General features: G+C 36.9%; 1 protein-coding gene across 1 annotated transcript; it reads left to right on the top strand.

Moving 5' to 3' along the window:
- The first annotated feature begins 420 nt into the window (after positions 1 to 420).
- LOC137711320 (monocopper oxidase-like protein SKU5) lies at positions 421 to 4,632 on the top strand. Its single transcript, XM_068450548.2, has 9 exons — positions 421 to 920; positions 1,199 to 1,308; positions 1,406 to 1,676; positions 1,775 to 1,913; positions 2,291 to 2,657; positions 2,875 to 3,240; positions 3,331 to 3,409; positions 3,929 to 4,128; positions 4,211 to 4,632. The coding sequence occupies exons 1-9, from the start codon at positions 780 to 782 to the stop codon at positions 4,311 to 4,313; spliced, it is 1,776 nt and encodes a 591-aa protein (XP_068306649.2). The 5' UTR covers positions 421 to 779; the 3' UTR covers positions 4,314 to 4,632.
- The last annotated feature ends 21,388 nt before the right edge of the window (positions 4,633 to 26,020 follow it).

Genomic DNA, 26,020 nt, shown 5'->3' with positions numbered 1-26,020 from the left:
GAATCAGACGGTGATGAGCCGCGCTCCAACCCATCCAGCATTACCCCACCGCACTCTACATTCGTGGGCAGTCATGTGGCGCTTTCAGAGAAATTCGAACGTTGTAACCATTTATCATTTTTCTCTCTTATTTATTTTTGCTTTTTGGTATTTTTTCCAAGACAGACAAGAGTAAAAAAACATAAAAGCACATACTTATATAGGGCGTGTGCGTGGTAGATAGAGAGATGAACTGGCTATTCGTCACTCTCTTTTTATCGAGAACTATTTGTGTGACACGTATTTATTGTTAAACTAATGCTTATTACCAATAAAACACATATATGTATAAAAGTAATTAATATATATTTTTGTATTATTAACATTGAACATCATATAATGTAAACTCGTACCATATAAACTTCCTCTCTAAAAATGCTTAATTATCGCTCATATGCTCCCATGGCTGATGACTGGTGACCGACAAAAACCTTAGCTTCGGATCAGACCTTAAAACCAACCAATTCTTTCTCTCTCTCTCTCTCTCTCTCTCTCTCCCTCCCCATTTTCTTAACTCAACCCAAAAATACAACAGCTCTACTCAACACACAAAAGTAAAGAAAAAGAGCCGTTTCTCTCTGTATCCTTTCTGTCACACACTCTCTCTCTATAGCTTCTGCTTTCTTCTTCTTCTTCTTCTTCCTTTCTCTCTCTTTGTGATAATGTAAATCGAGGAAAAGCTAAGGAGAAAGATTTTGGCTTTGAATTTGTGAAAAACGCACTCTAAAGTGTTGGAAGAAATGCCTTCCCTGAGCTTTTTGACTGTGCTTCTCATCCACATTGGCTTGTTTGTGAGCTTTTCTTCTGCTGAGGATCCAAATATTTTCTATAACTTTGAGGTCTCATATATTACTGCTTCTCCTCTCGGTGTCCCTCAACAGGTATGCTTCTTCTCTAGCTGCATTCTCTCTCTCTAGATTATTTACTTTCTCTCACTACTTTTAGCTAATCTTTTTAATTTTTGGTGTGGTCTGCTTATTTTTCATCAACGAAAAAAGGGTTGCCTTTAGATTTCTGAAAGTTTGAATCTTTAACTTCAGATCTACTAAATATGCTTAAATTTTCAAAATCTGAGATTAGGGTTTTACTTGTAAACTTACAGTGATATAAAGTAGTGAGCTTTTGAGCAAATTGTTTCTAAATCTGCATTACCTTGTAGGTTATTGCCATTAATGGCAAGTTCCCAGGTCCAACTATTAATGTGACAACTAACAACAATGTCATTGTCAATGTTCGGAACAAATTGGACGAGAATCTCCTCATGACCTGGTATGATTTGCTTATTGTAATGTGGACATGAATTTCAAGCAGATGCATTACATTAGTGCACATGGATTGGTTTTTTGAAGTTGATTCTGTTCAACAGGGCCGGAATTCAGCAACGGCATAGTTCATGGCAAGATGGGGTTCTCGGAACCAACTGTCCAATTCTGCCAAAGTGGAATTGGACTTATAATTTTCAGGTTAAGGATCAGGTTGGGAGCTTCTTTTACTTCCCATCCCTTAATATGCAGAGAGCGTCTGGAGGATTTGGCGGATTTATTATTAATAACCGAGCTATAATTCCAATTCCTTTTGCAAACCCGGATGGGGATATTACTATCTTGATTGGTGACTGGTACACAAAGAACCATACGGTTAGTGCTTGGTGGAATTTTGTTCTTCTCTTCAAAGTACATATTTGAGATTAGTGTGTAACATGTTTGACAATGATGGTTCTTTTTCGGAATTGTAGGCTTTGAGGAAGATGCTTGATGAGGGGAAAGACCTTGGGATGCCCGATGGCGTTCTTATCAATGGGAAAGGGCCTTACCAATACAACACTACACTTGTTCCTGATGGCATTGAATATGAAACACTTGAAGTACATCCAGGTGGGAAATTTTAGTTTGCTATTTTATGATAATCATGTACTGAGTAATAATTTAACTTTGAATGTTGCAAGTTGAAATTTGGAATTGATCTGCGCATGCCATACCATATGAGAATCTTGTGGAGTTTATTTTGTTGCTGTAGTCATGCTCATAGTAACATTTAAAACTGTTTTAAGGCTGGCACGCCAGTCATAATTAGGTTTTTTTAAAGGGAAAGATTCATGACAGGATGGGGCTTGAAAATTTATTTCTAAGCATAAAAACTTGCCAAGTATTTCATATGTCAATAAGTAACTTCGAAAATGTGATTTCTATAAGCTTGTATACACTTAGTTGAATTATACAGACTTAAGGACAATGACGTAATATTTGTACAGGGAAAACTTACCGTCTTCGCATACACAATGTTGGGATCTCAACTACTCTAAATTTCAGGATCCAGAACCATAATCTGCTTCTAGCAGAGTCAGAGGGCTCATATACAGTGCAACAGAATTATACAAGCTTAGACATACACGTTGGACAATCTTATTCTTTTCTAGTAACCATGGATCAGAATGCAAGTTCTGATTATTACATTGTAGCGAGTGCTAGATTTGTCAACGAGTCAAATTGGAAAAGAGTCACTGGAGTTGGGATCCTGCACTATACTAATTCCAAAGGAAAGGCAGCTGGCCCCCTTCCAGTGGGCCCACAAGATGAATTTGATAAAACATACTCAATGAACCAGGCAAGATCTATCAGGTTTGTTTTCAGTTTCTCTTCTTTATATTTAGATTCAGTGCCACGGCATTTCCACGGTTTGGATTTTTTTATATCCTTGAATTCATTTTCAAAACTTCATAAATAAAAGTTCAGGATACGATATAAGACAGGAAACTATGATCGAAATTGAAGAATTTCCTAACTGGTTTTTCCACATCAAACCTCTTTCTGAAACATTTGTGGGATAATTTTGCAGATGGAATGTATCAGCTAGTGGTGCACGTCCTAATCCACAGGGGTCTTTCAGATATGGATCAATCAATGTAACTGATGTTTATGTGTTGAAAAATAAGCCACCTGTAATGATCAATGGGAAACGGCGAGCAACACTTAGTGGAATCTCATTTAAAAATCCTTCCACACCAATCAGGCTAGCTGATTGGTTCAAAGTGAAGAATGCTTATACGCTTGACTTCCCAAAAAGGCCACTTACAGGAGCACCAAAACTGGAAACTTCTGTGATTAATGCAACATTTAGAGGATTTATAGAAATCATACTGCAGAACAACGACACCAAAATGCAGAGCTACCACGTGGATGGATATGCATTCTTTGTTGTCGGGTAGGAATTTTTGCACTTAATGCATCAAACATGTGTAAATAAAAGTTCTTGTTCCCTTCAATGCTTTAAATATGCATTCATTAATTGCAGGATGGACTACGGTGAGTGGACAGAGAATAGCAGGGGTACATATAATAAATGGGATGGAATAGCCCGGTCCACAATACAGGTATATTACTGCGATTCTGCTTCAATCTAATTTGGTTCCTCCTAAAATCCTACCTGGTTTGTCTGTCAACTCTTTCACACTTATTTTTGATATTATGTATGTAGAATATGCGTGATCACTACTTCTATAGTTGTTTTCCTTGTTCCAATTAAAAATAAGCATGATTCATAACGTATGAACAGTAAGAACGAGCATTCTTATTTAAAGTATTACTCACGTGGAAAAAAACTATATTTATTGACGGAATTGAAGATGCAGTATTCACAGCCAAAACAGAAAACTCGATATAGTTTCGTTGTCGAATAAAAAAAGGCATTAATCATAAGTCCTTATATAATTTCTAATATAATGATATGATACCTGATGGTACTCGACACCTATAGATGATTGTGTGAACTATATTGAATTGCATTTACGTAAAGAGATAAGGGGTCTTGGAACATACATTTCTTTGGTTAATGCTGTAAATATTTGTATCATGTGGTATCCGATCTTGATTCGCTCTGTGCGTGTATGTAGGTTTATCCTGGGGCATGGTCAGCCATCTTGATTTCTCTTGACAATGTTGGAATCTGGAACATTAGAACTGAAAACCTTGACTCATGGTATCTTGGCCAAGAAACTTATATGCGGGTTGTCAATCTGGAAGCGAATAACAAAACTGAGCTGCCCATACCAGACAATTCTCTATATTGTGGTGCCCTCAACAAATTGCAGAAGTATGTGCTGTGGTACCCCAACCCTCGCAAGTCATTAATGATTAATACCAATTCTAACTATACATTTTCTTTTGCTTTTCAGGCCGCAAGATATCTCTTCTGCAACATCAATCACCGCCAATAGATCAAAGATTTTCTTCGCGTTGCTGATGATCATCTACACTTTGGTTCCCTTTTTCCACTAATGGTTTTGGTTTTCCTTGGCTGTGTCCCAGATATGTTTTCTTGGAGCATGGTTTCTTAGTGAGAGAGGCTTGCGGTTGAGTGTTGTTTAGGTTTGTAAGATTAGTCTTGTTGATAAGAATCTTCAGTAAGTTTGACATTCTTTTCTCTCTTTTTTTTTGGGTAAGCTGTCGATGCACCACGGCTTCTTCGTTTAATTATTGGGATTATGTTTTTTTTTTGTTTTTGTGGTCAAGTATTTATGATTCTTTTGTTACCTATAACTTGTGAATGTTGACAATGTACTCATCAATTCAAATACAATGCAACTTCCTACCTTAATTCCTTTGACGCCACTGGTATAATTCAAATTTGCTGAACAGAAGATTTGTTGTTTTTACATTTTTGGCCTTTCCCAGTGAAGTTCACGGGTCTGTTTCTGCTATTTTTTTTTTTTTTGGGGTCCTGGGATGCTTTATTGTCTTTTCACGTTTTAAGCAGCTCTTGTCTTTCATATCTTGGCCAAAAAAGGTGTCATCAAGCATAGATCTTGATGATATCTGAAGAATAATTGTATTTTGATCCAGAAAAAAAAAAAATTTGTTATTGAAGAAACATGAATGGTAAATCCAAGTGGGAGGAATGAGGATGGGGTGGGGGATCGGAACATTCGAATATTGCTTGCATCGCAACTTGCAGGACTCTGGCTATGACTGGAATCAAAATTGTCTTTGCAAATGTAGAGATCTGGAATTAACATTCATATAAAAAATAAAAAATAAAAAATCCTAGATGATCTGGTAAAATATCAAAAAACCACTATTTTTGTTGGATAGGATTGTAAGTTATATGGCTTAGAAACTGGACTGGAATAATTGTGTGTGTTTGCCCTCAATAGTTTTTACTGGATTGGACAAAGTGTTAGTGTAGTCTTGTGTTTGTTTGTTGCATAGACTAGCTTTAATGAGACTCGCCTCAACTAAACGCTTTGCTAGAGGATCCTATTGAGACCCCCAAAATCTAGTGGACTGCTAAAACCAACTTTACTTCGTTTTGCCTCTCCAATCTACTTCTTCCTCGCTTCTCATAATCATTTTCAAATCCAAATCTCAGAAAATTCGAAACAAAAAAGCAAAAAAATCTAGTCGTTCTATTTTTCAAAACCAAATCCAACTCTCAAAATTGAAACCAAAAATCCTAAAAAAAATCTGCAGTGGGATGAGCTTGAAATCAAGGACTGCAGACTTTTCCCATCTCCTAGAGAACCCTGATCGCTGACCTTCTCATCTCCCACCTTTGAGCCAATCACACATGCACCCGGTCCCCAATTCTTAGATTTTCAATCTATTTCTTGCACTGTGGTTTGATTTTAAAATTTTGTAGTTGATTAAGTTGTGGGAGGAAGTGAAGAGTGAGAGAGAGAGATTGACACAAAAAAAAGTCGTTCTCTTCTGAAAACGTAATGGCAGAAAATAGTTTCATTTTAATGGAATGGTAGATAATATTATGTGAAACATTAATTAGGTTAATTTTTATTATATATCTGTTTTTTTTAAGGCAAAAATAAATTAAAAATGAAAAAAAAAAAAAAAAAAAAAAAAAAACAAGTCTACAGTTTAGTCTGCACCAAATACTTCACTATTCTTATCCTGCTTAGTCCAAGTCAAGCCAGACCATCTTAGTCTTTGAAGCTAATTCAGTCCGAAATAATTCGGTGCAACAAACCTAAAAGAGGTTAGGATGTTAGCATCTAAAACAGTTGGTTTCATTCTTGAGTAATGCCACCCAATTTATCGAGGCCTAAGGCTTCTTAGCAAAGTTTTCTCCTTTCCTTCACGATGAATTCGTTAAAAATGATATAATTTTGGCACACTTTTTTCTTTTTATGTACACACTCGTATTTGTTCTTGTTTTCATTGAATCTCCTTTTATTTTAAATTTAAAGGCGAAGTGTGGGAAAATCACTTAGACTTTTGAAAAGTGAGCAGAGGAAATATATTTGCTCAAGGTATTCTAGCATCAGGCTTTTGCAAATACCTCCATACTTAGTTGGAATTGATATTGGTTGATTTTGAATGACTGTGTAAAATGGAAGGTTAGACAAAGCCTCCCAACTCATGGCTACCTAAATGATAACTGGGCCCAAGGAGACATGCATGTGTTTTGATATTCCCAAGCAGCCCAAAATCTATACAATTTGAAACACTCTTTGAATCTTTCCTTCCCCTTTACCTTTAGCGTAGGTTAGCACAAAAGAAAGTTGCTTAATTCTATAACCTACTGCGTTTTGGAATATACTAGCTATAAGTACCCGCGCGTTGCTGTGAGTTTTAAAACACGATGAAATTGTGTATCAAAGATCTGAAAAATGGTTTTGCAAAACAGCAACAATATTAATAATAGATAAATTGCAAAAGCTTTGTAGAGAAAAGGTTCAATTTTGTCAAATTAGGGACAAATATGAAAGTTTTCAATTGGATTACACTAGTTAGAATTGTGTTTGGACCAGCATCATCATATTTACACATGAAAAATGAGCAGATACTTTTGTATGGAGATACAAAAAATATTACAACTATATATGCTGCTTTAACAGTTCCATGTGTCCTAAAAGCTAAACCAGCTTCTGTACACAAAAAATTAACAAACACTGGTATATGGAGGTGCAAAAAAAATTGTCTAGTTATGAGCAGAAAGAGATATTTACAAACTGCTAAACATGTTAGATGCTGTTCAACATATAATAACAAAAGATGCAAAATATCCTTCAACAGAGCAGAAGAAGTGTTGTTGCAGCAGTTTCATGAGTGTTAATATTACCAAACCAAGCTGTATAGACAAAAAAAGAATGGAAAGCATTTAGACAGTGATTAGAGTCACATTGAAGAAGATATGAAGAAAAAAAAATGAGCAAAATGAAAGCATACTTAGTCCTTTTTTGAAACGGCGGTATCTGTTTTTGTAGTAGTCAGAGGCGATTTTTGTTTCTAGTGATTTGATACGGATTTCATCAAATTCTTTTGGGTCAACTTTTGAAATTTCTTCTGCTTCACTGTTTTAAATGTTGCCTAAGTGTAATTCATTGTATTGTTTTCTTAGAAAATTTTTCTTGAAAAAAAAAAAAAAAAAACAAAAAAGATGTTTCATAGGTATATTTCAAACAAAGCAAGATTGATAAAAGATGTCAATTTTTTAACACAGAAAAGTAAAGCGAAAGCATCAAATTTGATGATAGCATGGATGTCGAATCTAAACCTTTGTTCACTGCCAACAAAAAGGGCTCTCCTCATAGATTCCCTTTTTCATTTATGTGATTAACCGCTTGTTTCAGGTGGTGAGGTCGAAGATGATACAGTAGTGGAAGATATTGTCGTTTTTCTTGGTAACATCTGTGGGGTTGTTGATTCCGTAGTTGCATCGTCAAAGACATTTTAAATAAGCACATCACTTGAGTTGACAAGTATTTCTTCTATTTTCAAATTGCAAGTGAAAGATCTTCTTTTGGCCAATCAATCTCAAAAACTCATTTGACAACTGCTGTTGGTCAACCAATCTCTGGTTCAAGACTAAATCTTTGCAAGGCATACCAAACATTTTTTCTCCATACTTGCCAATTATCAAAGCATTGATTTCATTAGTGTTGTCTTCAAGAATTAAATTAACTCTATACCTATATTTAAAAATTGAATTGCATAAGCTTTTCATGTTTTATAACTCATTGGTCACAAACAGAATAAAGAACTTGAAACAATAGAGGTTACATATTTGAGCGATTTTTGACTTGCAAAGAAACAACAGTGTCAAAAAAAAAATAAAAAATAAAATAAAATAGAAAGAGAGAAAACAATAAACTTGCATATTAAACATTATCAAGGTATTGGTATCTTGTTGGGGTGTTTCTGACAAATGAGTTGTCTGGTTGCTGGATCTTTATGCGTTTGCTTGACACAGTTGGGGTATGCACTATATCACCAATTATAACGTGTGTCAAAATATTTCACTGATGCCTTACACAGGAATGTATCATTCTGTAAAATGTTTTGTCACACATATCCAACAAAAAAAGTAAGAACAAACTTAGTTTTTTTTAAATATGTAACAATGTAAATTCTTTCTCTTAAAAAAAGATACCAACACATAAATCGTTTTTATACCTTATATAGATCTTGATCTAAAAAGACCAACTCATCTATTGTTACTCTCCTTGTAGTGCACAGAGCTTCAGCCTCATTCACTTGTCTTGAAGAAGGAGGCAGTACTTGCACAGGACCTTTACAGGCTGAGAACATGTAAGTTTGAAAACAAAGTAAGCAATTTTGAAAAATGAGTTTGTTTGTAGGTATAAATAGGAAGCACAATTTTAGATATCCATTCACATTGATTTGTATGAGTTAACCTCTGGGATGTTTTGGTCAATGAAAAAAAGTGAGAAACCAATACTATTCAAGACTATCTTGTCTGTTGATCCCAAAAAATAATAACAAATTATAAAACAAACATCAGCAAATTTCAGAGATGAGTAAATATTTTCAATTTGATGTTACATGTTTAAAAGTGAGACATAAATTATAATCAATAGGTTTAAGAACGTGGCCAAAAATTTGAACATGCATGGCTAAAAACGAAACACAAATCTCAATGAACACATTTAAATAGCTGCTAATTAACAGATGAGAACAAAACAAATGTTTTGTCATAAAGGATAGGAATCTAATGCACTAAAATCACATAATGATAAAATAGTGGAATAATGTATAGCACGTAATGTAAGAACATAATAAAATAAAAATAGAAAAAGTGGGTTTCAGTTAAATGAGTTACCTAGGTAAAACTTGAATTTTAAACTTGTAAACACAATGATAATGGGCAAAGACAATGTGTGGACCGATAAAGAAGAAAAAGCTTCTGCAACATCTCCCCACAACATAACACACAAATCTTCTTTTCTGTACAAAAACAAATGAGAAACAAAGATTAAATTATTTTTTCCCATCCTAACAAATGAAATGCTGTTAATAGTTTAGAACTGTAGTGTTGAGACGAAAGAATAACCTGATATTCTCAATGTGTATTTCACACTTTTGCGCTATTCTTTGATTTATTTGTTTTGGTTCCAAACACTAGACCGCAGTTATGTGGCCAATCACATCTTACAATTTAAAAAGTTACTACAAAAACTATGTCAAAACTCATTTCATTAAAAAAACAATGCATAAATGTTTTCAATTAATGCATACACAGACACACACGTTGTGACAGCCCGTCCTGGACTTTTCGTACCGTTGGGGTGAAATGACGGTTTTTCCCATAGTATGTTTGTTTCGTTGTGCGGTCATTTTTGGGCTTTGGTTAGTTGATTTTGGACCACACACACACCCACACTCATTTCCTCTCTCTCTGCCCTGTCCCGAGACCCTCTCCCTCTCCCATTCCTATCTTCTTGTACGGACAACACCATAACCCTTGGAAACTTCACGGATCGTGGAAACAAATTCCATATTTGTGCTCGTGAGGTCCTTAGGAGTTCAACCATACCCATTTCAGGTAAGGATACCTTCGTTTTTACGTCGAACTCGGGATCCCCTGATTTGGTCACTGTTCATGCACACGTTAATTCTTGTGTTTTTAGGAATTTCAAGCTTGTAGGAAGCTTGGTGAGGTCCTTAGGAGGCTCGGGGTGGTTCGTTTGAAGGTTTTGGACGTCGGGATCGTGAGTTGCAGGTTTGGTCGGAGTTGGTGGTGTTTTCCCGGCGAGATTCCGTGGGTTTTAGTGCTTGAAAGTGGTATGGATTTGTTCCTCTTGTTGTAAGCTTCATTTTGGTACCAATTTTGTGAAATTTGGTTGAAAAACGAAGAAGATATCAAGCTTTGAAATTTTCTCGATCGCTGGCGCTGGAGTTTGGCCGGAGAAGGTGATGGAATATTCTGTCAGTTTAGACGGAATATTCCTAACGACGTTAACAGAATCCGTCAGAGTTAACGGAATATTCCTGACGGCGTTAACTGACGCCGTCAGTGTGCCAGGCACGTGCCTGCGCGTGGGTGGCGCGTGTGGCCATGCCTTGGCCGGCGCGTGGGGGGGTGTGTGGCATCGGAAAATTATTTTTAAAATATGGGGATGTTCGTGAGGTTGAGTAGATCACGTTGGTGTATTCATACACCCCATTTGAGCATTGTATGAGAAGCTATTTCATATTGTTGGTTATGTGCTTTAAAATTAACGTATTTATAGTTGTTTCGCATATAGGTGAGACCTATCCCGAGGACGAGCGCGGTCATTCGAGGCAAGGGGGTTACGACCCTTCTACATACCAGTGAGTGGGCTTTTGGTTTTCCGTATATACCTATTTACTTATGTTTTTCCCAGAAAGTGAAATGAAACGTTTATACGTTTTTATGCCATGCATTATGTTTACCCATTTAATTATGCATTATTAGTTGCATATATATATATATATATATGTGTGTGTGTGTGTGTGTGTGTTAGTGCTGAGGACGCACAGGTAAGTGTCAGGTGAGTTATGGTTTTTGTTTATATTCAGTAGTGATTTGAGATGCATAGAGAGCTCATAACCTGCACCCCCGGTGTTAGTGCTCCCGCCCAGAGTTGGGCACAGTCATTCACGTGATGTTCACCTCCCGCACCACACGCTCATCTTGGATCCAAGTTAGGTGCACAGTCCTATCGTACAGACCACTTTAGGTGGTTCCGACTCATAGGTGACCCGCGATTATTCGCCCAGTCTTCACGTGATCGTAGCACTTGAGCGTACTTATTATACACCCAGTCTTGTCGTACAGACCACTTTAGGTGGTTCCGACTCGTGTGCAGGTGTAGTTAGCGAGTTGGAGATTTGAGCTTTGATTTCAGCCGTACAGGTCACGTTAGGTGATTCCGGTTGACAGATTATATGGCATGGATTGACATTACTTGAGTACTTGCATTTTAATTCCAAGCATTTGGCATGGCATATTTTCCGAGCATGGTTATTATATATATATATATATATATATATTGTATTTTTCTGGGAATTATACAGGTTTTACTTCGAGAGGTTAGAACTTTGTTTATGAAATGGTTTTTGAAAAGCTTTGTTTTTGCCCACTCACGCTTTCCGTTTTGCGCCCCTCCAGGTTCTAGTTTGGCTAGCGCTTTTGGTGGCTCCCCAGAGGATTTTTCCGGCTTATCTGACAGATTATCACTAGTGTAGGACCACCTTTGGGTGTGTTTATTTAGTGTTGTCTCGCCCGGACTGCATTAGGTCTTCCGTGCTCTGAACTTTGTTTCTCACACTTACGCTTGCACATGTATGTTATTTACCTTGTGTATAGCTAAGTTTGTTTTTATTCGTACTTTTATTATTATTTATTAGCTTCCGCACTGTGCACATGGTTACGTCACTTCCACGTGACGGCCAGCATGCCCTGATCTCGGTTGAGGTGTGTCACACATGCACACAGAGACAGATATATATGTCGTAATATTTCCTGTAAGAATATCATCTATGTTCATACGGGGATAAAGCATGTTAAAATCTAGCAAGAAAAACCGATGTCGAGGAATGGGTAAAAAGATGACAGATAGTTTTCTAAACACTGTTTTTGCAATGAATATAAGCTGGGTATTATGTGGCATGACTTTATACTGCCCTCTGATCTTGACCGTTTGAAAATTCATGACTTCATAATCACCAGCTTGAATCTTTGATGCAATGGCTTCATAATCAATGTCTGATGCAGAATCTTCAACCGCATTATTCTTTGCAATTGATTACAGCTGGAAAAAAGAAAAAAAAAGAAACAAAAGAGAACAGCAGAATTAAAAGATAATTGACAAAAAAAAAGGAAAAAAAGCATTATATTTTGATACAGAGAGATTAAATTGGCACAACATGTAAATAGATTCATTGAAAATATGTAAACTATCATAAGAAAGATTTATAAAACACTTTATACATGCATAAAAATGAAAAAGAAAAAATATATATAAAAACATAAATACAAATCAACAAACTAATAAATGAAAAGAAAACCAATAACATAACTATTACTGTTAAAACTCCTAATTAAAATGGTAAGACAATGATCACTCACTGTTTCATCAACTAAGATACAGTATAGTGTCACGTATTTCTTAACAGTCCCAGGAATGCTTGATTTCCATACCCTACACACACGAATCTTTATTTTGTTTGCTTTAGGTAGGCACGCAATTCAGTAATATGGGTGACCTTCACGGTTTCCATTTAACCTGCTCAAAGAGAATATAAATTTTATAAACTTAAGAATCAACATAAGACAAATTTGAAAACAAATATGAAAGAAATGATTGATTTGTTTATTTTTCATTCTTAATTTAGCAACCCATCAAAATAATTTCCAACACAACTGTTACAAAATCAATAACAACAATATAAACTAAGAACTTCCAAAATACAAAGAAGTCCAAAAAGAAATAAGTCAACCAAAGCAATTAAAGAACCAAATTTGAGAAAGAAATACACTTGAGATTAAGACATTAACACAAACGGACACATGTTAACAGACAACATACAATAAGTATTATCAAACAGTCAAGAATTTACGAAAACAGTAAAACAGCGGTTGGAAAAGGCAAACCAAAAAAGAAACCAAATATTACAAACACTAAAACATTACTTACAAAAGCTACGAAAAAAATGTCAAGCACTTATCCAAAAAGGAAAAAGCATGGTGAAGCAGATAATAAACTACTTTCCCACACTGTAAATGCATAAACCAAAAAGAAAAACACTCAGTAAGTCAATTTTATTAAGTTAACAAAGAAAGAAAAGGTTACCATGTTTTTCAAACGAAATAAACATAAAGTGTGTTTTTGTTTTCCTCCAGAAATATGACTATATAAACTGAAGAGTTGCCATTTATTTGTTTACACCATGCACCATAACAAAGTTACAAATTTTGAACAAACGAACAGTATATGCTGTGAAAAAATTGAAAAACTTGTAATACTTAATAACATTATTATCAAATTCAAAAGAAAAATGAACTTGGCTTATCAACCACAAGATGTACCACTTAAACGCATTTTGTTACAAGGACATGAACAAACTCAAAGAAATAATTACATTTACAATTTGGAGTTACATAAGATAAAAATTAGCAAAAATTGAAAAGTAAATAACTCAGATGATGATAAGACCAACCTTCAGAGTTAATTTTGTGACATCCCACATCGTCCAGGAGAGTGATCCTTATATGTGTATTCCCATCTCTACCTAGCACGAGGCCTTTTGGGAGCTCACTGGCTTCGGGTTTCGTAGGAACTCCGAAGTTAAGCGAGAAGGGGGTTAGAGCAATCCCATATGGGTGACCCACTGGGAAGTTGCTCGTGAGTTCCCAAAAACAAAACCGTGAGGGCGTGGTCGAGGCCCAAAGAGGACAATATCGTGCTACGGTGGTGGAGCGAGCCCGAGAAGTGATCCGCCGCGGGCGATGTGACAATGTGAGGGCGTGGTCGAGGCCCAAGCGGACAATATCGTGCTACGGTGGTGGAGCGGGCCCGGGAAGTGATCCGCCCCGGGTCGGGATGTGACAATTTAAAAATTGTCACCACGCCCTCACGGTTTTGTTTCTGGGAACTCACACGAGAACTTCCCGATAGGTCACCCATCCTGGGAATGCTCTCGCGCGCTACTCGCTTAACTTCGAAGTTCCCATGGAACCCGATGCCATTGAGCTCCCAAAAGGCCTCGTGCTAGGTAGAGATGGGAATACACATATAAGGATCACTCCCTTGGGCGATGTGGGATGTCACAAATTTAGTATGAAACTACAGTTTGCAAATATTAGTTTTCCACCTGAAAACTTGAAGTATCAAAACTAACAATTTTAATCTAAAAGCCTAGAAATCATAAGAAAACAAATGTTCTAAAAGCCTAGAAATCATAAGAAAACAAATGTTCTAAAAGCCTAGAAATCATAAGAAAACAAATGTTGAGACGACAGTATTCTCAGACAGTAATTCCCAAAAAAAAAATTGACTATAAAATTGTAAAATCATCTCTCAATCAGTATTTTTCATCTTATAAAGCAACTCTTACTATGGCTTAAAATCTTTAGGAGATACCATTTTCGTACCCAAAAAAAGAAAAAATTAAAACGCAGAAAACGTAAACAAAAACATGAATACACACATATCTCAATTCTGAAAACAAACAGGAAACCATTCTTCACCAAGCTTTTCCTATCAAGAAGAACAACAGACTGAGAAAAACAAATCATAGATTCCCAATATAAAACTTTATTCTCCATATATAAATTTAAGGTGTGTGTGTAAACCTGTTCACTTTAGATTCAATTGGGATTTCTTAAAAAAATTATTATCGATCATATCCTACGGTACTGAATTAAGACTTACAACACACAAAAATAAAAAAATCTACCTCTGAAAAACCCCCAAAGGGAGAATGCAAATACACTTATCTTTAACACACACAGCTTCCAAACCTCCACACAAAAGCACCACACAAATGAAGATTAGTTTCCAACGAAACCAAGAGCTAAACCATAGAAAAAATCCACACGGAGCAAAATCGAAATCCAATACCCAAAAACTGAGGACAGCAACAAAATCCCCAAAATTTGAAAGCACATATCCAAATAGAAAACCCATTGGCAGAATCGAAAACCACAGAAAACAAAACCAAAGACATGCGCTGAGAAAGGCAAACAACTCACCAGGAGAATTTAGCTTTTGCAACTTGAAGATCTGTTGAACCCAACCCACCAACCCAAATAACCTATACTGGTGGACAATTTTTTCCCCAACAAAGTGACTCCACATTGGCAAACACGAAGATCAGCAAAACAAAAGGCAGTAAGGGTTTGATAGGAGCATATTTAGGCGACTTAGTTAGCTTATTTTCGTGCATTAATGTTGTTAGTTCATAGTTATTTTAGTAGTTTAAGCTGTTTTTGTGTGTTTTTAGGTTCACATGGCTAAGGAAGCAAATAGGTGCATTTTGGAGCATTTTGGAGCAAAATTGGACTTGGAATGGATAGCTTATGCTTGGAGCAAAAGGAATGGACGAAATTGAAGACCTAAAGGTGTTAGGATTCCTAATCACAAGGGGATTCCTAATCACAAGAGGATTCCTAATCACAAGAGGATTCTTAATCAAAAGAGGAATCCTAGTCAAAGAAGGTTTCCTACTTGAAGTAGGAAAGTTAAGCCAAGGTTTCCTATTTTGGTTTAACCTTTCCTAATCCTTAAAGATTCCTTGTTTCCAGCAACTTTGAAGGTACCTTATGTATTTTAGGACACAAATAAAGCTTCCCTTGCAACCTAAGTGCCTTGCCGTGCCTTCCTTAGTGTCTCCTTTCCTTGCCGTGCAAGGGAGGTCCATTGTTGCCTATTCTAAGTCATCAAACCACATTCCTATTTGACTCTAGTTAATGCCGCACCTCACATACCTTTTCTATCCCAAATCCTTGCCTAATTCTAGCATTTAAATCACATTCCCTTTCTTGCAATTCAAGGCCACAAGTTACCTTCCCTTTCCCTTTGATTTCTGACTTTGTGTTTCCTTTTCCTTAGGGATTTGGGGTTAAATCCTTTCCTAAACTATGTAATGAACCTTAGGATTCTTTCTTCCATATAAATACCAAAGCTGCACCTTTCATAAATCCCTAATCACTCTTCCATACAATCTGCCCTCACTCACACAGAAACCATCCTTTGCCGCAGCCTTCCATCAATCCTTCCACCATTCTCCTACTTCCATACCTTCACCCAAGCCTCCATAGACCATCCCCAACCTTTGCCGCACCACCCTACCATCCTAAATCCATTCAAAAACCAGAAAATCATCCATAAACCACCCTAGACCTCTTGTGCCGTGACTTTGCAAGGAAGAAGAGAAGAAAGAAGAAGCCTTGGACGTTTGTGCATTCAAGTGGGAGTGTTGGAATGTTTTTAGGTGTAATCTATCTTTTGTTTTCAATGTTAAATTCTATTTTCCTTTGTTTTGTCATGAACATGAGAGACTAAACTCGTTTGAGCTAGGGGAGGCTTTGAAGCCATGATTACATTTATAATATGAGTTGATTAAGTCCAGTTGTGATTTCATAAATCGTGAATGCAATTTACTTAACCGTTTGATGGATAGCTTATTCTTGTATGTTGATTAGGGAGGCCTACTTAATTTGCATGCTTGAATTTGGTGCTAGAATGGAGTTTCACATAATCGTCACAAACTTATATTCACAAGTAGTTAAGGTTGTTTTCACAATCATGTTAAGTAAATTCCTAGCATGAGTATCATGATGTCATAGTTACAAGTGCCTTGTCAATACTTATGATTTCCATTTAACGTAATGATCTTTGATTGTATCTCTATTATGATGTCATGTAGGGAACTTTTGAAGAATGATTTGGGTTGTCGTATGATGTCATCCAATCCAATAACTTAAGGGAAATATGAGGGTTAATTAGTGATGTCACGGTTAATTTGGGGTATTGAGGTTCATGGTTTATCAGAAAAGCAGCTGGAAATCAATTTATGTTAAATGTATCATGTGTGGAGAAGTATTCCTTGGCTATTTAATCATCCATTGGTTTTTCCCAAATTTGTCAAAATCTGTTTTAAGTCTTTAATTTACTTGTTTTTCTCTTAAATTTGTCCAAAACCAAATCCCCTTTAGTTACTTGTTCCAAATTTGTCCAAAAGTGTGTTTTTGAGTCTTTTGAGTCAAAACCAATTGTATTTTCGTCCAAGTTAAGTCCTAGAGTCTAAATTGAGTCTTTTTGATTGTTTTGAGTTGTTTTGAGTCTTTTAAGTTTGTTTTGAGTCATACAAGTTTAGTTAAGAGTCTTTTGAGTTTGTTTACGTGTTTTGAAGCATATTTTTACATCTTTGAGTCAATTTTCATTAGATTAGCAATCTCTCCTAATCCCCGGCCTAGAACGATCCCTACTTATATCTATACTACAATTGTCAAAAAGAGGGTTTAATTTGAGTGCTATCTTTTATCACATCAGGGTTCAAAAAATGAAAGAAAGGGACAGAGAAGAGCAGGAGAAGTTGAGAAGAAGAACGAATAAAAATGAAAAGGCAAGGAAAAAAAAGAGAGAAGAAAAGTAGAAAAAGGTTGAGCATCTAAGATCAACACGTGCCCAACATGGATAAAATCGGCATTTTTGCACCCCAAAGACCGAAGAGGAGGAATTGGAGTAAAAACAGAGGGCCAAAAACATCCACACACTGGTCATCCACAGTGACCACCCCGTTTGAGTTTTAGTATATAGGATTTCCTTCCCCTTACCTTTAGCGTAGGTTAATATAAAATATTACTTATGAAAAAAAGAAAATGCTATAAGGATGCAAGAAACTTATATGCAACGGCCATACGCAACCTTGTAATTCTATTGTATTGATGTGAAGCTTGTATTAAAAAATCAAAAGACAAGAAAGAATCTACAAAATTGCCAAGACAATTACCTCATCTAAAAAGACTACAACTTATGAGCAGTAACAAGAGAAACACGCGTTCAAAAAGTGAACTACTCTACATATTCAATATTCGCTCATTAGGTGGGATGAAAATGTGTAGGTTTTGGATCAATTGAATTTTCACTCAAAAAACCTTTGAATCAATTGACTTAGGGTTAGGATCCAATAAAACGTAGTGAATGAAATTCTTTAATTCTTTCCACCTCTACTTTTTGAGAAGGACTTACATATAACAGGTTCACTACCGCATAGCGTCTCTGAACCTATAATGGATTGCCATGTGCAAATTTTTCTTCACACACATGGCAATGTATTATTGGATCAGAATGACACATGGTAATGAATCTATTCATATAAGTTGCTCCTACTTTTTAAGACATCCACTTGACATAAGGCATGGTGTTTATAGAAGTGGCTTTAATTTACAAAGCTAAGCTACACACACACACACACACACACACACACACACACACGTTGTTCTCTTCTTTTGATACTTGGTCTCAGTATGAGTCTTGTGAACAATACATGTGGAAGTGAAATTGATGTCTCAATGTGCGCCTAAAAGATTACTTGGTTATATATGGACGCTACTTTTGATATAGTAAATATGCATGCAAGTGCTTTCGTAAAAGCTAACAGCGAGTGCTGCCGGTGCTGCTGCATGGGATGTTGCAATGTTGGAGACGAAGATTGCATTTTGCTGGTTTATGGATCTGAGTCAGCTGAAGTTGGTGCTTTTCGAGGTAAAATGGAGGGACAAATTCAGATGGATATCATCTTTTTTTGAACAGAGATTTGTAGGGTTTTGTTTCCACGTCTTCATGATATTAACAGTGTTAGATGTTGGGACCATAAATTGCCTTTTGGTAATGGTCGCATCCTATGCATATATACAAATACAACAACATTTTTTACTTTTACGAGTCACGCTTGCCTGCTATATAAAGCTTTGTTCATGTTGACCCTACGATTGTGGACTGAAAAATGCATTTGGTTCCAACTCTGCCTATGCAAAGCTATGCATAAACGTACCCTGGGAAATTGTAACAGTAAAATAGCGTTTTATTTATTTATATTATATGCAGGCCATTTATCTTTCAATTTTATCATGCACTTTGACTATATATGTTTGTGTTGCTCTTCTAGCTGCCAAGACGTGTAACAGTTACTTTATAAAGGGCATTATGTTGAAGTGTCCTATCAAAGTTCTTTCCACCCTACTGGGATTAGGTTAGGGAGATTTTGTTCCAGAGCACTAACCTTAAAACCACCTTAATCACCATGGAAAATATATTATGTGCAATGACCATCACGTGACATGACGGATGTATTAATATTACAAATTACTTGTATTAGATCATATATATATATATGTATGTGTATATATATATGTATGTATGTATGTATGTGTATATATATATATATGTATGTATGTATGTACTATGCTAAAAACGTGTTCCACTGTCTCCAACAAGGAAACACATTCTTTATTGCTAGTGGGGGTTTTCACTTTCATTTGGTGTGAAAGGACTCAATTTCGGATAATACTAGAGAGACTAAATATGTAGATAAAATTTTGTAAATTAAATGATATGGAAGTTGATGACTGAATTCTTACTTAGAAGGATATTATATCCATCTTCATCAAAAACAAAAAATTATATTCATCCAATTGGTGCACAATAATTTAGTGAATACTAATTTCATTATTAAATAGCCATGTCTAATAATTAAAAATAAAAAAAAACGATAAATGAAATTTTGTAGAGTATAAAAGTAAGAGCATTGAATAAAACATTGATGATGTGATCTGTTCATATTTCCCATAAGCATTATGTTTGATGCATAATGCGTATGGTATTGGGTTTGATGCATAAGAAATATAGAACAGGTTTCGTCGAATACTATTATATTTTTTGAGCGCAATACTATTATATTATAAACTAAATATGTTATGCGGTGAATAATGAATATGGTAATGATGGTATAGCTTCACTCAAATACAATATATCTATATATATATATATATATATATATATATATATATATTACATAAACTATTATATTATATATATTATATATTATTTGGTTCGGATCCAGGGTCGGATACGGATTGGGAACCCTTAAAGCCATATCCAAAACCATAACCGATTAAAGTTCACGGTTTTTCCCCATATCCATAATAAACCCAAATCTGCTCAATTTGGACGGTTATCCACGGTTATCGGGTTAACAGTTTGAATTGCCATCTCTTTACTTAAGTGTTCATTAATGTGCTTATTTTTTATTGGTAACACATCATTTAGTTTCCAAATTTAATTTGCAAATTTATTCTACTTAGCATTACCCTTCACTTTCATAGTTTTTGGTGCAACACATAAGCTTTTCACTTTCATAGTCCTTCGTCAAGCAAACAAAGAACCAAATCATAAAAAAAAAAAAAAAAAAAAAAAAAAAATCAAAATACAGACACAAAATAAACTTCATAAAAATATGATTCCTCATGGAAAACCCATATCTAACCAATAGAAATATAAGCTCACATTGTCTATCACACATCCCGACCCGGAATGTCCACTAGGGCTCCAAATCGAGCTATGCTGGCCGACACCTGGAAGGTGACGAAGCCATAAAGTTTGATAATGTGTACAATGTGAATAAATTTGAACCGAAAAGTACCTATATACACGTGTGCGCAATGAGCGGGTATGGACCTAGTTCACACGTGATACAGAGCATAAATAAAGTACAGTGAGGTAAGATAATAATTATATCATCATAAAGAGCCACCTGAATTGAGGAGTGCTACAAATCCTCCCCGATACGGAACTTTGCTACTAGAACCTGGAGGGGTGCAAAATAGAAAGAATGAGTGGGCAAAACAAAGATTTTCAAAATCATTCAATTATCAAAGGTAGTAAACCCTCGCCGTAAAACCTGTATAGTTCCAGAAATTCATACTACATATAAGTATGTAATCACCAATGTATATTAACAGTAAATCCAGAAGTATACCACTACACAACATCTCATTAGCAATAGAAATAATCGTGTGCTTAATAATCCATACTAGCCCGCAAGTCGGAGTCATTTATGGCGACCTGTATGACTGCACTCATATCTCCTCAATCAATGCTAGCACATAAGTTGAAGTCACCTATAGTGACCTGTACGACTCATCCATATCTCATCAATCAGTGCTATCACATAAGTCGGAGTCATAAGTCGGAGTCACCTATAGTGACCTGTACGACTTATCCATATCTCATCAATTAGTGCTAGCAAATAAGTTAGAGTCACCTATAGTGACCTGTACGACTCATTAATATCTCATCAATCAGTGCTAGTGGAACTACTTATAGTGGTTTGTACGACAGGCCTGTGCATTTACCTTGAGTCCAAGGTGAGCGTAAGGTGCTGAAGGTGAACATCACGTGAAGGACTATGCCCTGGCCATGGGCAGGAGCACTAACACCAGGGTGCAGGTTTATGAGCTCGCAATGCATCTCAATATAACATGTACAACTCATGGGCAACCTGTACGACAATGTCGGAGTTGACTAACATTGCAACCTGCACGACAATGTCGGAGTTGCTTATTATTGCAACCTGTACGACAATGTCATAGTTGCCTAACACATAAATGTAGTCATGCCATAACTCCATCAATTCAACTAATACCATAAACTCACTTGAACTTACGTGGGTGTCCTGCGTTCACCTTTGCACTTTAAAGCATTCACAATAATTATGTGCAGGTAATATACATATGGATATACCATGATGCAATCTAATACTCAACCATGTCATAGCATTTTCAATTATATACAAATATATAATATGGCATAAAATGCATAAGCTGTAACGCCCTACTCTCGACCTATTTATTTTCGAGGATAATCATCGGTGATAAGCCCAACTAGACATTAGTTGAATTAACTATCATTACTTGCGTTTCCTTACTTTAATTTCTTGATTCTTCACACATTGATTTATAACCAACATTTAACCACCAACACATAAGGTTAAATCTCACATTTTACACCAATGTCCTTCACATTGTTCAATTCCCCAAATAAGGCTATTGTCTCAATTATTTAATCTCACTTCTTGTATGGCTGCATCTAACGTCTCGCTAGACTACCTATATACCCTAAACAGGGATCAAGCCATTCATAGTTCACGTATATACTTCTAAACATTCACAGTAATTATATGTAGGTAATATGCATAAATCAACTTAAAAAATGTTTGTGGAATTATCAATCATGTATACATATATATACAGTAGAAAGGAAAAGACCCATTCACCTGAGGTCCGTGCTATGACTCCTTAGCACGAATATCGAGACATCACAAACCAACGTCGCCTAGAACAATTATTAAATCATGTCTCAGAGTTCTTACCGATAGAATACATAATTTACATAAAACACATCCCTACGTAATTCAATCTAGAAGATTTGCATCACGGATTTCCAATCCATTACTTCCAAAGTTCCACATTATGTTCCTAGAACAATGTCCTAATGTTTCATTACGATCCAACGGTCAGATCTCTGCCAATTGCCAAAACCAAGTGGCGGTCAACATTTTATTTTATGAACTGACAAATCCACTTCAGGAAGATCTATACATTAGATTCCCGATCCATAAGTTTCTATGGCCCTCAAATATTACGTACTATAATGTATTAAAGTTTGGTGATGATCCAACGGTTGGATCGTCGATTCACACTTTTACCAATTAATGTATTGTAGAGAATTTAGGTTCCAACCATCAACCTATGTCAGACAATTACCAAAATTGAGCTCAAGGCATCTAATTTAGCCTAAAAGTGACATCGAATGCCCTCTGGCCATGCGCTACCGTGGGTGGCGGTCGGCCACCCCGACTCGTCGGAAAAATCCAGCTATTTCCAAAAATCACCAAAATTTACAAGAATGAAGATCTCAATGAGTAGAGTAACTTTCATACCTATGACCAAGGCCAATTTGGCCATGACGAGCTCTAATGTCACTCAAATCCGCCGCAAACCCTAGAATGGGTGTTCATCAATTCGACATCCTTGGTGTTCCAACGTCTTCACCACTGCTTGGGCTTTGTTCCTGGCTTCTAGGGGAGTGTTCTAGTGGTGGTAATTGAAGGAAATGGTTTCACAATTGATGGATTTAGAACATGGTTCCCCGCGGCACCCATATGTGTTTTTCACCAAATTACAATAAAATCCCTTCCAAATTTGGGTGGAAATGGAAGAGGAAAAGACTAGGTAATGATTGGGAGTAGTGCCTTGATCCAATTCGTGGGAAATCCCGTGGAAAACTACCGGAAAATATGGAGAGATGGGTCCACGGGTCACGCGGGTTGGGGATCCCGTTTCCATCTTTCCCCCATTTCTCCCCCTTCTCATTTCCCTCCTTTCTTGTTTTTTGATTGGCCAGCCTTTCCTCTCTCCTCTCATGATTCAGCTAACCTCTCTCTCTCTCACCAGTTGGACAGTTCTGCCTTTCCTCTTCCTCTGCCGGTTCTTTTTTGTTTTTGTTTTTGTTTTTCTTTCTATAATCTCATCAATCACAAAATAATAATAATAATAATAATAATAATAATAATAATAATAATAATAATATGCAAAGATATAAAATAGTAATATATATACAAAAATTTTATCGAGAACTTCAGGAATATACTATAGAAATCTTTCGTACGTCTCACTATACATTGGTCCATGAAAGTGAATACCCTTGTCTCTAAGACCATTTTCATAAAATCACGATTTTAAAATTTGTAAAAACATAAAATTAGGGACGGGTCACCACAGTCTAAACTTACAAAGTCAGACTAAACACTTTCAAAGCACACAAGGTAAACACCGAAAAAACAAACAACGGAAAAACACGGCTATAAATCTTCTCAAACCACCATAAAGGCACCACAAAGGAAAGACCACACAACCTTGATGATTTTGCAATCGTTCAAAAAACTTGCTATATGTGTCATGCCCAATCCCAAGATACGCCCATGATTGACACATGACAACAGAAAGTAATGGTACAATAATACATAGAGTGAACTAGGACCCATACATAATATATGTGGAGCCTAAAATAATCCCAAATATTTTAGAGGTGACACGTGGACTTTTGCCCAAGAAGGACAAGGTTGCCTTCATTAAATGGGCAGGCTTCTCATATACTCTCACGTGCAGCTCAAACCCATGAAGGTCCCTATACGATTGTCCACAGCTCACCTGCCCTTGGTAAGGAAAAGTCAAAGCATTAAAGATAATGATTAATTACCAAAATCCTATCTTTAATACATTCCTAATTGAAGATTGACTCAATTCAAGTAAGTAATCCCTATTTAAATCAATTAGGGATAATTATTCAATTATCTCAAGATATTATTTCTTATTTAATATCTTGAGAATATCTCTCCAAAAACCTTGTCCAATGGGATGTCGCCATGTGTAGGGTAAAACCCTAACACCATGGCCTACCCTCCTCCTATAAATACCTTAATCTTTACCAAAATTCGGTAAGCTTTTGCTACCCCTAAAAGCCTTAAACACTTACTTTTTCTTTCTTCAGAGAAACTAACTTAGGCATCAGAGATCCATTGTCCTAACCCCACCCCAACCCCCCCCCCCCCCGGCGGGCACACTTCGTGGGCGTGTGAGGATTAGGTCTTTAATTGAAGTTGTTGATTGTTTTGCAGGTGCATTTTTGTCAAGACTAAAGATGGCAGAAATTTGCATCAACAAATTGGTGCTTTCATGGAGAGCTAATTCAAATACTTGAAGAAGACTCTCACATTTGGTTTCTTGAATTTTCTGTTACGTTGAATTTCTCACACATTTTATTAATTAATTTTCCTAGAAAAGTTTATTGATCAATCCCTGGAGAAAGAATACAATGGAAGGAAATTAAAAACCACTACGAACGGAACCCTGTACGTTCAAGGATTTAGATTAGAGAGCGAAGACGAGGGCAGAGCCCCACGACCACGATCTTCAAGACTCAACGTGAAGGCAGGAGAAACCCCACCGTCGCGGCCACCATTCTGCAACCCACAGTAAGGACCACTGCAGCAGCAGCTTTAGCAGGAGCCTAGACTCGAGCTGCAGCGGCTCACCGCGCTCCATAGAAGCCCACAACCTAAAGGTAGAAGGCCCACAACGTGGCAGCTGCCATAATAGGCTTAAGGTAAGAGGCAAAGCCTATTACAACAGCCACCTTTGGTACACAGCAGGCCCAGACCCAAGCCCATTTTACTGCCATGGTAGCTAAGGTTTGCGAGAATGATGCAGCATCTGAGCCAGTAAAAGGGACCTACGGGTAGGTGGCCCAGGCCCATCTCACTGCCAGCCGAGCCCAAACCCGCGAGAAGCTAGTGTCGGCCCAGCACATATCATAAGCCTAAGGCTAACTGCTACACGTGCGAACTCGTGAGAAGCTAGTGTCGGCCCAACACGTAGCATAAGCATAAGCCTAAGGCTAACCGCTACACGTGCTTTAACCTCAAGCGGGTTGACCCACCCTGTGACTCGCTATGTCAACCCGGCCCGCAGTCCAGTCCAATCCAAGGTCAATTCAGGCGATCCAGATTTTGACCACTAGATCAACGATCAGCCTAAAGATGTTTTCACCCTATTTTCACCATATATGGAGATGCCCATCTTCCAGACTTTTGCGTACATCACTCGCACGACAGATCACTGACTTAACCAGCGCCCTTGCGCAGTAAACCATCTTGGTGAATCAGCTCTTTGAACACATTGAGACGTAGTGCCCTCTAGACGAGGTGTCCTGAAGCAAGACAAGGGTAGGTGATCATGACTCTTTCTAGTGACGTCTCCCTAAGTAGCTATTTAGTCTGCCATGAACCGAGCATTCAAGTAATGTACACTCTTTACTTGGCCATTGGGAAAATGCTTCCTCCTACCTTAATGCATAGAGAAGCGTTTATTCTTGACTCGGCTCACAAGTTAGTGTGCATTCGAGGTTGGTCCACACTTCGACGAGCACTCTGCTCATTCTAGGCGAAGCGTCCACATGAGGCTAAGGCCACAAGGAGATCCTTCTGTGAGGCACTGGAGTAGGTAGCTGTAAGGCAAACTGAGAATACTCAAGAGTAGTCCAGCTCAAGTTTAACTCGCAGCCCCCACCAAGTGCAACAGTGAGCAGCTCGCTCAACAGCTAGAAATGAACCACGTGCACCGCTGTTGTGACACAGACGAG

Source organism: Pyrus communis, chromosome 6 (assembly GCF_041283825.1).
Source record: "Pyrus communis isolate YQ-2024b chromosome 6, ASM4128382v1, whole genome shotgun sequence".
Taxonomy (NCBI): Eukaryota; Viridiplantae; Streptophyta; class Magnoliopsida; order Rosales; family Rosaceae; genus Pyrus; species Pyrus communis.
The sequence above is the reverse complement of the archived record's forward strand: the minus strand, read 5'-3'. Positions and strand labels throughout refer to the sequence as shown.

Bases quoted from the DNA above. Each gene is read 5' to 3' on its own strand.
- LOC137711320 (XM_068450548.2), top strand. From the start codon at position 780: ATGCCTTCCCTGAGCTTTTTGACTGTGCTTCTCATCCACATTGGCTTG. The intron at 1,677-1,774 runs GTTAGTGCTTGG...TCGGAATTGTAG, and splicing joins GGTACACAAAGAACCATACG to GCTTTGAGGAAGATGCTTGA. The intron at 3,241-3,330 runs GTAGGAATTTTT...CATTAATTGCAG, and splicing joins TATGCATTCTTTGTTGTCGG to GATGGACTACGGTGAGTGGA.